This window comes from Brassica napus, chromosome C6 (genome assembly GCF_020379485.1).
Source record: "Brassica napus cultivar Da-Ae chromosome C6, Da-Ae, whole genome shotgun sequence".
In the NCBI taxonomy this organism is placed as follows: domain Eukaryota; kingdom Viridiplantae; phylum Streptophyta; class Magnoliopsida; order Brassicales; family Brassicaceae; genus Brassica; species Brassica napus.
In genome coordinates, this window is record NC_063449.1 from 25,758,466 (window position 1) to 25,770,983 (window position 12,518).

General features: G+C 35.3%; 2 protein-coding genes across 15 annotated transcripts; one reads left to right on the forward strand and one right to left on the reverse strand.

Moving 5' to 3' along the window:
• Positions 1–816: 816 nt before the first annotated feature.
• On the reverse strand, positions 817–1,848 carry LOC106378607. The gene has a single exon (XM_013818711.3). The coding sequence runs from the start codon at positions 1,846–1,848 to the stop codon at positions 817–819; it is 1,032 nt and encodes a 343-aa protein (XP_013674165.3).
• Positions 1,849–5,186: 3,338 nt separating this feature from the next.
• Positions 5,187–10,811, forward strand: LOC106382037 (xylan O-acetyltransferase 1-like). 14 transcript variants are annotated; one of them, XM_048760835.1, is made up of 8 exons: positions 5,187–5,914; positions 6,010–6,181; positions 6,270–6,469; positions 6,550–6,708; positions 7,135–9,245; positions 9,384–9,634; positions 9,764–9,909; positions 10,006–10,811. In XM_048760835.1, the coding sequence occupies exons 1-5, from the start codon at positions 5,310–5,312 to the stop codon at positions 7,481–7,483; spliced, it is 1,485 nt and encodes a 494-aa protein (XP_048616792.1). In that variant the 5' UTR covers positions 5,187–5,309; the 3' UTR covers positions 7,484–9,245; positions 9,384–9,634; positions 9,764–9,909; positions 10,006–10,811. The 14 variants fall into 14 exon arrangements, with proteins under 14 accessions (XP_048616792.1, XP_048616790.1, XP_048616787.1 ...); XM_048760833.1 differs by having other exon boundaries at positions 9,764–9,865; XM_048760830.1 differs by having other exon boundaries at positions 9,773–9,909.
• The last annotated feature ends 1,707 nt before the right edge of the window (positions 10,812–12,518 follow it).

Below are 12,518 nucleotides of genomic sequence, written 5' to 3' on the forward strand. Positions count from 1 at the left end.
TTGGTACGTGATGGCTTAGTAATTAGTTTCCCTTGTGAGCATGCTTCACATGTGATATTCTTAGGGATAACTCTTTTTGTTTTCAAACTGTGACCATTTGAATTTGATATGAGTTTTCGCATCATGTTCGAACCGGGGTGTCCCAGCCGATTGTGCCAAAGAGTGAACTCTTCTTTGAATTCTTTATTCAAGACGGCATTAGCCTCAACAAGACTGGTCTGGGCATAATAAAGACCAGTCCCACACGCAGGTATAGTCTCAAAGACTTTCTTATTGCCTTGGGTGATTTTATAAATCTGTAGGAATTCTTTACTTCCTTCACCCATTGTTTCGATGTGGAAACCATTCAGTCTTATGTCTTTAAAGCTCAATAGACTTCTGTTTGAGCTAGGTGAGTACAAAGCATCTTCAATCTCAAGATGTGTACCTTTTGGCAATAAGATATTGGCGTGGCCATAGCCTTCAATTAAGCTAGCCGTGCCAGCTATAGTGGTGATGTTAGCTACCTTATGTGTGAGATGTATGAAAAATCGTTTGTCTCTCAAAATGGTGTGGCTGGTGCCACTGTCCACCACGATTGTATCCATTCCACTTTTCATTCTTCAAAAACAATAATCATAAAGTTAATGAACAATAATAAAATTTTCAGAGATGGTATCTTTAATGATCTAATTCTTAGGCATATGAGAAATGAAAAAAAAAATTTATTCATTCATAAGGATAAAGTTAAATCCAAAGCCAAACACTGATAAACAATCTTAAAGAACACCAAATTCAGGGGAAAACAATAAAAAAATGATATGGAATTTTAATTCCTTATTTCAGTATGTCTGAAGTTTCAAACTCCATGTGATCAACTTTGTCTGACTCGTGCTGGTGATCCTGGACGTCTTCCAAGTCATCATCATCATCATCATATCCCGGGTCTCGAACCATGTTAGCTTCCGGGTTTCTTTTTAAGCTCTCCATGTAAAGCTCACACAAATGCTTAGGAGTTCGGCAATTCTTTGTCCAATGATTACCCATACCACATCTGTGGCATCGATCAGCTTTGATCTGTGGTTTAAAAGACACACTACGGCCTCGGCCACGACCACGGCTAAAGCCGGGTGTGGTACCGCGACCACGTCCTCGCCCGTGTGCTTTAAAAGAACCACGACCTCGTCCTTGACTTCTTCCACGGTTTGGACCGGGATGGTCATTGTGTTGGACAAGGTTACTCTCTTTCTTTGGCTCTATAGCCAGCTTAGAGATGTCGGGTAATGGAGCTGTACCAGGAGGTCTCATCTCACTGTTTTTCAATAACAGTTCGTTGTTAGCTTCAGCCAACAAGAGACATTCTATCAACTCAGTATATGTGGCGAAATTCCTCTCTCTGTACTGCTGTTGCAATACCATGTTGGTTTGAGGAAACGTGGAGAGAGTTTTATTAAGCATCTCTTCCTCGGTTACTTTTTCACCACATAACCTTAACAAGGACACAATTCTGAACAGGACTGAGTTGTACTCGTCTACTGATTTGTAGTCCAAGAACCTTATGTGTTTCCAATCATATTGAGCCTTTGGAAGCAACACCGTTTTCTGGTGGTCATATCTTCGCTGTAAAGCGATCCAAAGGTCATATGGATTTTCCATGGTCATGTACTGAGTTTTCAAGTTCTCTTGGAGATGGTGGCGTATCATGTAGATAGCTCTATACTTGTCTTTGTCACTGGAATTGTTGTCTTCGGTGATTGTGTCACCAAGATCTTTTGATCGCAGCATGATCTTTGCATCAAGCGCCCATTCCAGGTAGTTGTCACCATTGCTTTTCAAAGCACTGAAATCAAGATTCGCAATCTTTGACATCTGAAAAATATTTGTAGTTTATCCCCATTAGTAAGAAAATAATCGGATCATTCACATACTCTTTCAGTCGGGTACAAGCAACGCAAGTAAATAACAATATTTTTTTTTCAATGATCCAAACGATTTCATGTATATGCAGGAAGGTAAAGTTAAACCTATACATCTAGGATAAAGTTAAATCCATTGCATGAAATCTGATCAGTTTTATCAATTTTCGACATGAAAGTAAACTAATCAGTGTGAATGATCTATCCTAACAGATGATTTCATGTGATATGCAGGAAGGTAAAGTTAAACCTATACAAAATCGAGATAAAGTTAAATCCATGCATGAAATCAGATTAGTATACATTTTAAAAAAAAAATGCAATCATTTCTTACTTTTATTTGTTTTCGATATTTATCAGATTAAATATAATTATTTGATAATGCTAGTATATCAGTAATAATCCGAAATTTATTTATTTTCAGATAAATACTAGCAATTCCTATTCATAGTAGGATTAGGAAAAAAAAAAAATCGATATTTTTCTGGTAAATGCTGAAAATCCTATTTTTTTTTATTTAAGATAAAGATATAAGGTTTTTTAAAAAAATAGGAAAATTAAAATATATAATATATTGTTTTCAGTCGGATTTATCAAAAAAAATCGGATTTATCTTTAAAAATTTCAGATTTATCTATAAGAAAAATCGGATTTATCTTAAAAATATTAAAAAAATTCTTTCAAATTTGAGACAGGTTCTAGTCGATTTCAACATATCAGAGAAAGACTTTAAACATTCAAGAACAAGTTTCTAATGCAAGCAAACAATCAGATTAAGTTGATGCAGCGGTCAGATATGTAAAAAAATTGGTGTAATTGTCAACCTAAAAGGTTCTAGCAATTAACTCACATCAGGAAGATTAAAAAAATCAAACAAGCTTAAACAGGGTGAAACAAGATGAGATTTAAGCTTTGAAAATAGATTAGGGTTTTAGATTTTATTCTGCAAAGACATACGGCTAAATGTAGCTGTATGTATGCGGCTGAGGGTTTAAATCCTTTTTGGTTTTGTTTTGAGTTTTCGGAAGATACCTGAACCTTTTGTGATGAGTTGAACGGTCTGTGAGGAGAGAGAGCTGCAGCTGGTTGCTGACAGAGAGAAAAAGAGGCGACTGGAAGAGCTTTAGGAGTCGCCGGAAAATAGCAAGAGATCGTTTGGTTTCTGATTTATGGGTGGTGGATTTTTGGAAGGGTTTAGAGACAAGGTCGTGCTGATAACGTGTTGTGAATGAAGAGGGGAACTTGTGTGTATTATTAGGTCGACCAACTGGTCTTTATATACATATGGTAATGACGGTCTAAGTACTGGATCGACATGAGATCGTACTTACCCTTAACTAGATAATGACTGGCAATACGTAAGATAAACACCAACTATAATGTAGATAAACACAAGAGTAGATAGGCGCCAGTATGATCATGTGGATGGGCTTGCCCGTCTTGCTACACGGACTGATAAATGGATCGATCACTAAATTGTTTATAACATTTCGTTTATTGTGTGTGTTAAACGGATTTGATCATATTTAATGGGCTTTCAAAACAGGCTTTATGTTCCCAGTCACCCCATTTAACCATTTTTAAAAAGAGTTCTTATCCCTTCATCACACTAAATCACTTGCAATCTTGTATTGAGATTATGCTCTCCTTTTGTCTGTGTGTGTGTGTGCGCGCGATATACTTCAATAAGACGGCGGTACACAAGCCATCAGAAGCTTTGCTGCATAAATGAAAAAAACAAAACATTTTCATACCTTTTGATAAGACATGTGCATCAAATAATTCTACTTCAACCAATTGTTAGTGTTTTCCTTCTTGAGTCCACCACTTATATACGTGGTCTATCATTCAGATTGGTTGGTCACCTTATTTTCAGATTATTCAACTTGATATAAAACGTGTAATTGGTTAGTCACTCATCCGAATAAAAGAAACGATCAAACATTTTTTTTTGTAGGGTGACTGATGTTTTGATAAAGTCTAATTTTGAAGTTTTCATCAAAACAGTAGAGTTTTCTTAGATTTAATAAGAAAATACCACAAGTGTTATAGGACGCACGTGTGACTCAGGCACATCATTACGCACGTGGTGAACTTCTAGCAAAATCATCATAGAAATAAAAGGGCCGAGTTCAGTACATGTGTGTCTCACTCACACAAACAAAATAACAAAAGGTTTGAGTTAGGTTCCTTTGGCTTTGGTTCAAAGCAAAATGATTCACATATTGAAGTAACAACTAAAGCCAAATGGAGTCGTAATAAAGTATTACAATATTTGCCAAGAAACTAAATATATACTATATATACATGTAGAAGATGATGTAAATAAAATGAATTGATAATAGTTGGTACCGTATATACTGTGTTTGTGTGTTGTGAGGAGATTACTTAGCCTTTACTTTTCTCAAAGAGAAAGCTTCGTGCATCATTTTGAGTTGATCATACCTGTCCTTTTATTTTCCATCACCTTTTCAAGTGAAAAATATATGTTTATGTTTCTCTTAACGAACAAGGATGCTTCACCCTCAACACGCGGTGGACGCACTGATTGTTACAGAAACGAAAGATTAGTCTAGTCTTAATTAGTTAACGTGTAGGTGTGACTAATCACTAATCTAATCTCAATAAAAAAAAATGCCACAACCTGAGTCTTCCTGCCATTAAGCATACCCTAAACCAAAAAAATATATTTATCATGCATATAAATCAATCCACAATCGAATTTTGTTAAGTTACTACTCTACATTATCTATAAACTTATTTTGAATACGTGAATGATGCTGAGACATAGTTTTACTGTAACATGCACAAAACATAAAATTCACTTTTGATCATAATTTTTTAATAAATAAAAAGCTGTGTTTAATTAGGAAGCAAACAAATTCTTAAAAACATTATAATCCATGGTTAGAAAATATAAAAGGATAGAACATATACTTTGGTGTATACAAGTAGGAAACAATGTGGACAGTGAAAATGAAATGAAGTATGCTTCTAAAAGTGTTGAAGTATAAATGTAATTAGTAAGATGGTGCTTGCACAATTTTTTTTGTTTCTATGGGACTTTCTTTAGGTGAGGATTGAGACAATCTTTAGAATCTTTGAATCCACTCTTTTCTCCAAACTCTACTTTGCTGTGACAACAACTTCAAGATAGATTAGTTAGGCGAATTAGATTACATTTTAATTCATCTGAAAGGCTTTGTAAACCAGTTCAAGATAAACGCATCTCACCAAACTATTAATTACAAAACTAATTAACGTCAACAATAGCAATTTAAATGTATATTTTTAATTTCGTTGCTCTTATATTTCCTTCGATCTTTCTCCCTCTCTCACAAACATACTGACATTTTAGAGAGCCTTGAAGATATTATTTTTTGTTCATTTCTTCTACTCTAGCTTCTAACTCAGATGCAACCCTGGAGAAGAAAGTTTCCATTGTTCGAAACAGGAGTAACAATGAAACAGAGGAAGAACAGTAATCTCTCGATCTTCGTCGTCGTCTTCTCTGTGTTCCTCTTCGGTATCTTCATGTACAACGAAGACGTCAAATCCATCGCCGAGTTCCCTTTCTCCAGCTCAAAACCTAGCGACGTCCAAGAGAGCCAAGAAGATGCTAAACCGATCACAGAGGTCACGGCACTACCAGTTCAAGAACCGATCAAGAACTCAGACCCAGTTCATGATTCCGCGGGAAACGCAGACCCAGTTCAGGACTCGGTCAAAAGCCAAGACCTTGATCATGATTCAGTGAGAGAAGCAAAGCCATCGAAAACAGAGGAAGAGAAGAAGATTGAGCTGTTTGCTGCGGCGGAGGAAGAAGATGACGTGGAAGTACCGCCGGAGGAGTGCGACTTGTTCACCGGAGAATGGGTTTTCGATAACGAGACGCATCCGTTGTATAAAGAGGATCAGTGTGAGTTCTTGACGGCGCAAGTGACGTGCATGAGAAACGGGAGAAAAGATTCTCTGTATCAGAACTGGAGATGGCAGCCCAGAGATTGTTCTTTACCAAAGTAAACCGGAAAACCTCTGTTTTTGCAATCGGTTATTGGATTGGTTTAGTTTCGGTTAAGTCTAATTTGTTTCGGTTTTGTTTGGTTCTGTGAAGGTTCAAAGCGAGACTGCTTCTGGAGAAGCTACGAAACAAGAGAATGATGTTCGTTGGGGACTCTCTTAACCGGAATCAATGGGAATCTATGGTTTGCTTGGTTCAATCAGTGGTTCCTCCCGGTCGAAAGAGCTTGAACAAAACCGGTTCTCTCTCCGTCTTTAGAATCGAGGTAATGAAACCCACTTGAGCTAATAAATGTCTTTAATAAGATTATCAGAGTAGAGTATTCAGTAATTAATATTTTATTTTTGAAAAAGGACTATAATGCAACGGTGGAGTTTTATTGGGCGCCATTTTTGGTGGAATCAAATTCAGATGATCCAAACATGCACAGTATACTCAACCGTATAATAATGCCCGAGTCTATAGAGAAGCATGGAGTCAACTGGAAAGGCGTTGACTTTCTTGTATTCAACACTTACATCTGGTGGATGAACACATTCGCCATGAAAGTCCTGTAAGTGCTGCTATATTGACTGTATCGATATGTGTATGTAAATTCCAAAGTTGTGAACTGAGATGGTACGTAACAAGCAGACGAGGATCGTTCGATAAAGAAGACACTGAGTACGAAGAGATCCCAAGGCCAGTAGCTTACCAGAGAGTGTTACGGACTTGGGGAGATTGGGTGGACCGCAATATAGATCCTCTACGTACCACTGTTTTCTTCGCAAGCATGTCTCCTCTCCACATCAAGTAACTAATCCCTTAACTTCCCCTCCCATCTAGACTTCACTTTAAGATAACTTGTGTCTTCCTTAGTTTGCTTGATGAACTGATTCTTTTCTTGCAATAATGAAACTAGTCACCACTTGAGAGGTTTTGGTTTAGTTCCACCGATTCAGACGTGCCCTAACTTGAAAACCAAGAAACCAGTGAAAAATGAGATAACAAGTCCTTGTCCCTTGAAAAGCCCACAAAAATTTACAAACTTAGCATATTATTGTTTTATTGTATCTTAGGAGCTTGGATTGATGAACTGAACATAGCTGGTGATGTTTTGCTTGCAATATGAAACTACTCACAACTTGAAAGCCAAGCAACTACCAGAAAAGTAGATAACAAGTCTTTATTCTTCGAAAAGCCTACAACATAAGCATACTGTTGTTTATTATATTTTAGGAGCTTGGACTGGGAGAATCCAGATGGGATAAAGTGTGCTTTGGAGACGACACCGATCCTCAACATGTCAATGCTGTTCAGCGTAGGAACAGACTACAGGCTGTTTTCAGTAGCAGAAAACGTCACGCATTCTCTAGAAGTTCCGGTTTACTTCCTCAACATTACAAAACTCTCCGAATACCGGAAAGATGCCCACACTTCGGTTCACACAATCCGACAAGGCAAAATGCTGACGCCGGAGCAACAAGCCGATCCCAACACTTATGCAGATTGTATCCATTGGTGTCTTCCCGGTTTGCCTGATACGTGGAACGAGTTTCTTTACACACGTATTGTTTCCCGTTCGTGACCTAAAAGATAACATAAGAAGTGTTTTGGAATCTCTCTTTTAAAACCTTTTTTTTCCTCTATGCTCCATCGATCGGGTACCTCGAAATGTTATTATTTTTATGTCATAATGTTCAGTAAGTGTAATTGTGAAATGTTTTCTTTTTCTTCTTTAAATGGTTATTAGATGGCCTTTTAACTGTCTTTGTAAGCTTTGAACTTTGGAGTGAGGTGGAAAGCAAAGGATGCCAAATGTTTTTGTGTTTTGCTTTTTGGGTCAATTAATTGTGTAAAACTTGCCCACATCCACTATAAAACATTCCATATGTTGTTCACCGGAGTATATAGAAAGGTAAATCTGTATTCATTTCTTGCTTTTTTTTTTGTTGGACATGATCATGCACTCATTTGGACAAAATATAGAGGCCAGTTATCCCATTTCACAATGATTGATAAGAGTGTTGATTCCGAGCCCTATGCAAGTTTAAACCTTTCACATATTTCTTTGACACCACTATAACTACTGAACAATGTATGATTCAGTTCCTAAGAGTTTTGGTTTCTTCCTATTTGATGCTCATCATTGTCTTTGTTGAATCTCTAAAAATTTCTTTTTTCTTTTTTTCTGTCTAAAAAAGATGGTTACACCTCTTTACCGTGAACCCAATCAATGTAAATAGTACATTCAAACTAGAATTGAACCCGAATAATGGAATGCCTACTAGACATTCCTTTACCAATAGAGCAACAACTTGTTGGTATTTTCTTCTTCTCCGCAATGTAAATTTGAGTAAATGGTTGAAAAATACTAAACCTATACCATTTCTCCCAAAATTCTGCAAAGGACAATCATCAATACTCCCTCCTAACACATCTATGGAGGCAGAAGCAATTGCCTTGTTGATGGTAGTACAGCCAAGGAATCGTTTATCATATAGTCAAGTCACTTTTATTGGAGACTGTAAGCAGTTGTTTGACTTCTTAAATCTTCATCGAATAGCTGAAGATCAAATAGAAGAGTAAATGAGGCAATCACAATACTGGATGACACTGTGAAAATAAGCAAGCCTCAAAGCCACTACTACTCTTTTCAGTATGTTCAAAGGTCTTTTGTTGCCTATGTTGGTAAGACTTGCAAAGGAAGCAAGAGTAAGGAATGATAATTATGTAACCTCATGGCGAAATGCTCTGTAATGATCCTTATACTCTGTTTTCGTAAGTTTTAATGAAAAAAAGGGTTGACAACAAAAAAAAAACTTGTTGTGTTGTGACCAAACCACATCTCTTATTATATAAAGTAAGGTTTGCTCTCTCGTTAGAGAGACACCTAGGATGCAATGTCACAAAGTCTAAGCATGTATGCACGACACATGTCTACTTCTTACCGAGTTTTTTTTTTTGTTTCGTTTGTTTTGTTTCTATATGGGCCTTCTCCTTTGCAAGTTTGGGCTTGCTCTTCGGTACTGAGTTTTGTGAAAGACAATTACCCATCCTGAGTAGAAGAGAACATCTTCTTCACGACTAATGGCTTTCGATATCTAGGGTTTCTTCATCGTCTTCTTCGATCTCTAACCTCAACCGACAATGGAGTTTCAGAAGGTTGCGCGAGATAAATCTTCAGGAATCTATGGGTCAAGCTCTGTTCGTGTTGTTTCGTCTGCGATTCATCTCCTCTCAAACGTTACAGGATACATTGATCCATAACTCCTTCGCCACACACCAAGCATGATACCTCATTAGTGCTTCTATCTCTCTTAGAGGCGGTGATTTCCACCTATAAAAAGGTCATCGTTCATCCCCTAAACATCATCCTCCTAAAACGTTTGCTGCTCTTTTTATTTATTCAGAAATCAGATTATAGTAGCATCTCAAAATCTCTGAGTCTCGCTTTTCAGAATGAAACTAACCTTTGTTCATTGCAGATTCTGTTGATGAAATGTGGAGGCATATAATTTGATGCCTCATATAGTAAAACTCCATCCAGAGCAGAATGGTTAACGAGTGAATCTGGCCCGGTTACTTGGGACTGGATCTCTGCTTCAGTAATGATATTTTGAATCATAATTCATGAATGTGAACAAGATACATACATGAACAATGAATGGTCAGTCATGGTTGGGAACATGTGCTCGAAGCTGTCTAGATTCCAATCTGAAAGTGCAGCAAGTGTGAAGTGAGTACACTCTGTCCTTTTTCCCCTTACACATTTTTGTAAGATCAGTAGCAATGAAGTTTTATTGTTGTTGGTATTTAATAAATTTATTTTTGTTGATGAATATATATGTGAAATATGTTCTTAAAGTTTTTCCAGAATCCAAATTAGATTTGTCCTGTTTGTCATGGGATCTGTAATTGTGCCGGAATCATAAAGGTTGGTTCTAACTGTCCGTGTATTTCAGAAAAGGTGTGTTACGATCCTTTTATCTTCCATATTGCCATATTAACTTGGTTAGTCAAAAAAAACAATCAAATATTTTTGGACAGACTTGAATCTTGCCTGAGAACAAAGTTTTTTTCTCACTTATATTCTTATGTTTTCTGCAGCTACCTGCAAACAGTCTGATCATACTTGGGAAAAAGACTTATGTGCTAAGTTTGGTTCAGTTTCATTGTCCAAAGTTGTAGAAGAGGAGCGGTATATGCTCCAATACGTTAGAGTGGCCCAGTAGGACGATTCAGTGTGAGAAAATGCAATCAAGAACGCTAAATCGCTGTATTGGGCAGAGATAAATAGAGCTTCATGTGACTTACATTTTCATGATCCTGATGTCTACGTTGATGATGTTAAATGGGATGCTGAAGTTGACACTGGAGAATTCATACGATTAGGACCAGTATTGTCATGGATGGAGTAGTTTCAAAACAGGAACTTGGGTAGCAAGGAAAAAAACAACAATTTCAAAACAGAAACCTGGCTTCAAGAGAAGAATAATGACAACAGCTGCTACAACTACTAAGAGGTTGGGAATTGGAACAGTAAGGATCAACAATGAAGAGAAATTGGAGAAAGCGAGGAGTTGTGCAATGTGGAGGAGATCAGGTGGAGGACTGTCGATTTGGAAATGGAGAGGGAGAAGCAAATGTGGGTTTCAGCAATTTGAATGGTTGAGTGATTGAGTCTCTCTTGATAATATTTTTTTTCAAAATGAAAGAGTAACATTGTTTTCCGTTAGTAACCATATAGTGGAAGTGTAGAAGCTTATAGTCATATTGATTTTATGTTTGTCGTGCCACATATGAATGACAGTTATGTAATGAAAACCAAGATCGAAGTGATGCTTCATTATGTAGGTAAGGTAGAGTTACTCTCAGGCTTTGTACTTTGTTTAGAATGAAAATCATTTTCGCCATAGTCTTCTCGCATTTTGGTAAATAAGAATAATCTCTATTGAATTTTCGGTGATGTGATCGTATTTAAAAAATGATTCGGTGAACAAATGTGACTTGGTCCCAAATTATAGCATATAATATATTTTTAAACATGATATATATATATATATATATATATATTATTTAGAAAAATATAAAATACTTAACAAAAAGTATAGCGATTTTGTTAAATTGTTAAATAAATAATAGAATAATTATATACAAATAAAACCAATATAAAATCAAATACAAAAATTAATAGAATGAAAATAAAACAATCACTAATTATATTCTGAGAACTAAACAATAATAAATAAATATATATATTTAAAAGTAATATGTTTGGATAATATGTTTATTTGATGAATATTTTAAATAAATATGTATATTTTAAATAGTAACAATCAGTAATATATTTTTGATTATATCTAGCTAATTAAAAACTATTGTGAATCAATTACTATTTTTCGTAATATCTAAATCAATATGTTTAAAAGAAAATATATAAGAGAAACTACAAGTCTCAATGAATTCAAAAACAAAATTATAAAAGGCATACATATAGAGTAACAAAATAGTCAATATAATCTAACTTTGAGTAGAGTAAACTAAATATCTTTTTTACCGGTTAATTAATTTTTAATAGTTTTTTAATTTGCTTACCCCCCCTCCCCCGGGTAAGTAAGGCGGATTTTACCCTAGAGAAATACCGTGTTCAAATCAAAGGTAAATCTATTACAAAATTGAAGAAAAGTTTTATGTTTCTCTGATCCAAAAACTTACATTTTAATTTTTACCCAGATATAAGGAAAGTGGATCACAATAAAACTATATATGGAAAGATCCCATTGCAGAGAGTTCTTTGGATCAATCGAAATATTAATATAAGATGTAAACAATTCGTATTTTACATTCGAAGTTGGACCATCTAAACTATTAAAACAGAAGTACAAATTTGAAATAACTCTGACTTTTCCTAAAGAATTACAGTCTCATGCCACTGAGTAAATAAAATAGATTTATTTTAAATGTAAACTATTAATCATTTATTATAGTTAACCATTTCCAATTGAGATGAAACCATGCCATTTACGGTTCTCAATTCGTCCATGTTTATGAAAAATATGAGTTTTAGAATTACTGCCTAACTCAAAACTCATTATTCACTGATTGTGCTCATATTTTATTATATATCAAACTGGGAATTTTCTTAAAATATTTCTAGACAATATAATTGCTTCAGTTAAAAAAAACCTGAGACTTTGCTGCCTATAATTTTAGGTTTGTGTTTCATTGCTGCTTTCTTTTCCAAGCATAAACAAACCATTGCATGGTTTTTAAAAAATGAAACAGAACCATTGCAAGGTTTCTTAAAACGTTGACCATGGATTATACTATGGCTTTTGTGGCATACAAAGTAACTGGTTTAATCTTCCTATCATTAAAGATCTCGTGATAACAAGAATCTATCAAACCGTTTAGTAATTGAAAAAAAAACTTTTTGAATGGATGGAATATACCTTTGTTTTTGAAATGTACACTAAATAATTAAAATTAAAATGACATATATATATATATATATTAGTTATGAGAATATAAACTTAACAAAACAGATCATCGAATGAAAAATAAATATTCCACATATTTTAACAAACTGCCAAAAGTACTAGAATTTATAAACTCAATAT

Bases quoted from the DNA above. Each gene is read 5' to 3' on its own strand.
- LOC106382037 (XM_013821994.3), top strand. From the start codon at position 5,310: ATGCAACCCTGGAGAAGAAAGTTTCCATTGTTCGAAACAGGAGTAACA. The intron at 5,915-6,009 runs GTAAACCGGAAA...GGTTCTGTGAAG, and splicing joins AGAGATTGTTCTTTACCAAA to GTTCAAAGCGAGACTGCTTC. The intron at 6,709-7,134 runs GTAACTAATCCC...ATTATATTTTAG, and splicing joins ATGTCTCCTCTCCACATCAA to GAGCTTGGACTGGGAGAATC.
- LOC106378607 (XM_013818711.3), bottom strand. From the start codon at position 1,848: ATGTCAAAGATTGCGAATCTTGATTTCAGTGCTTTGAAAAGCAATGGT.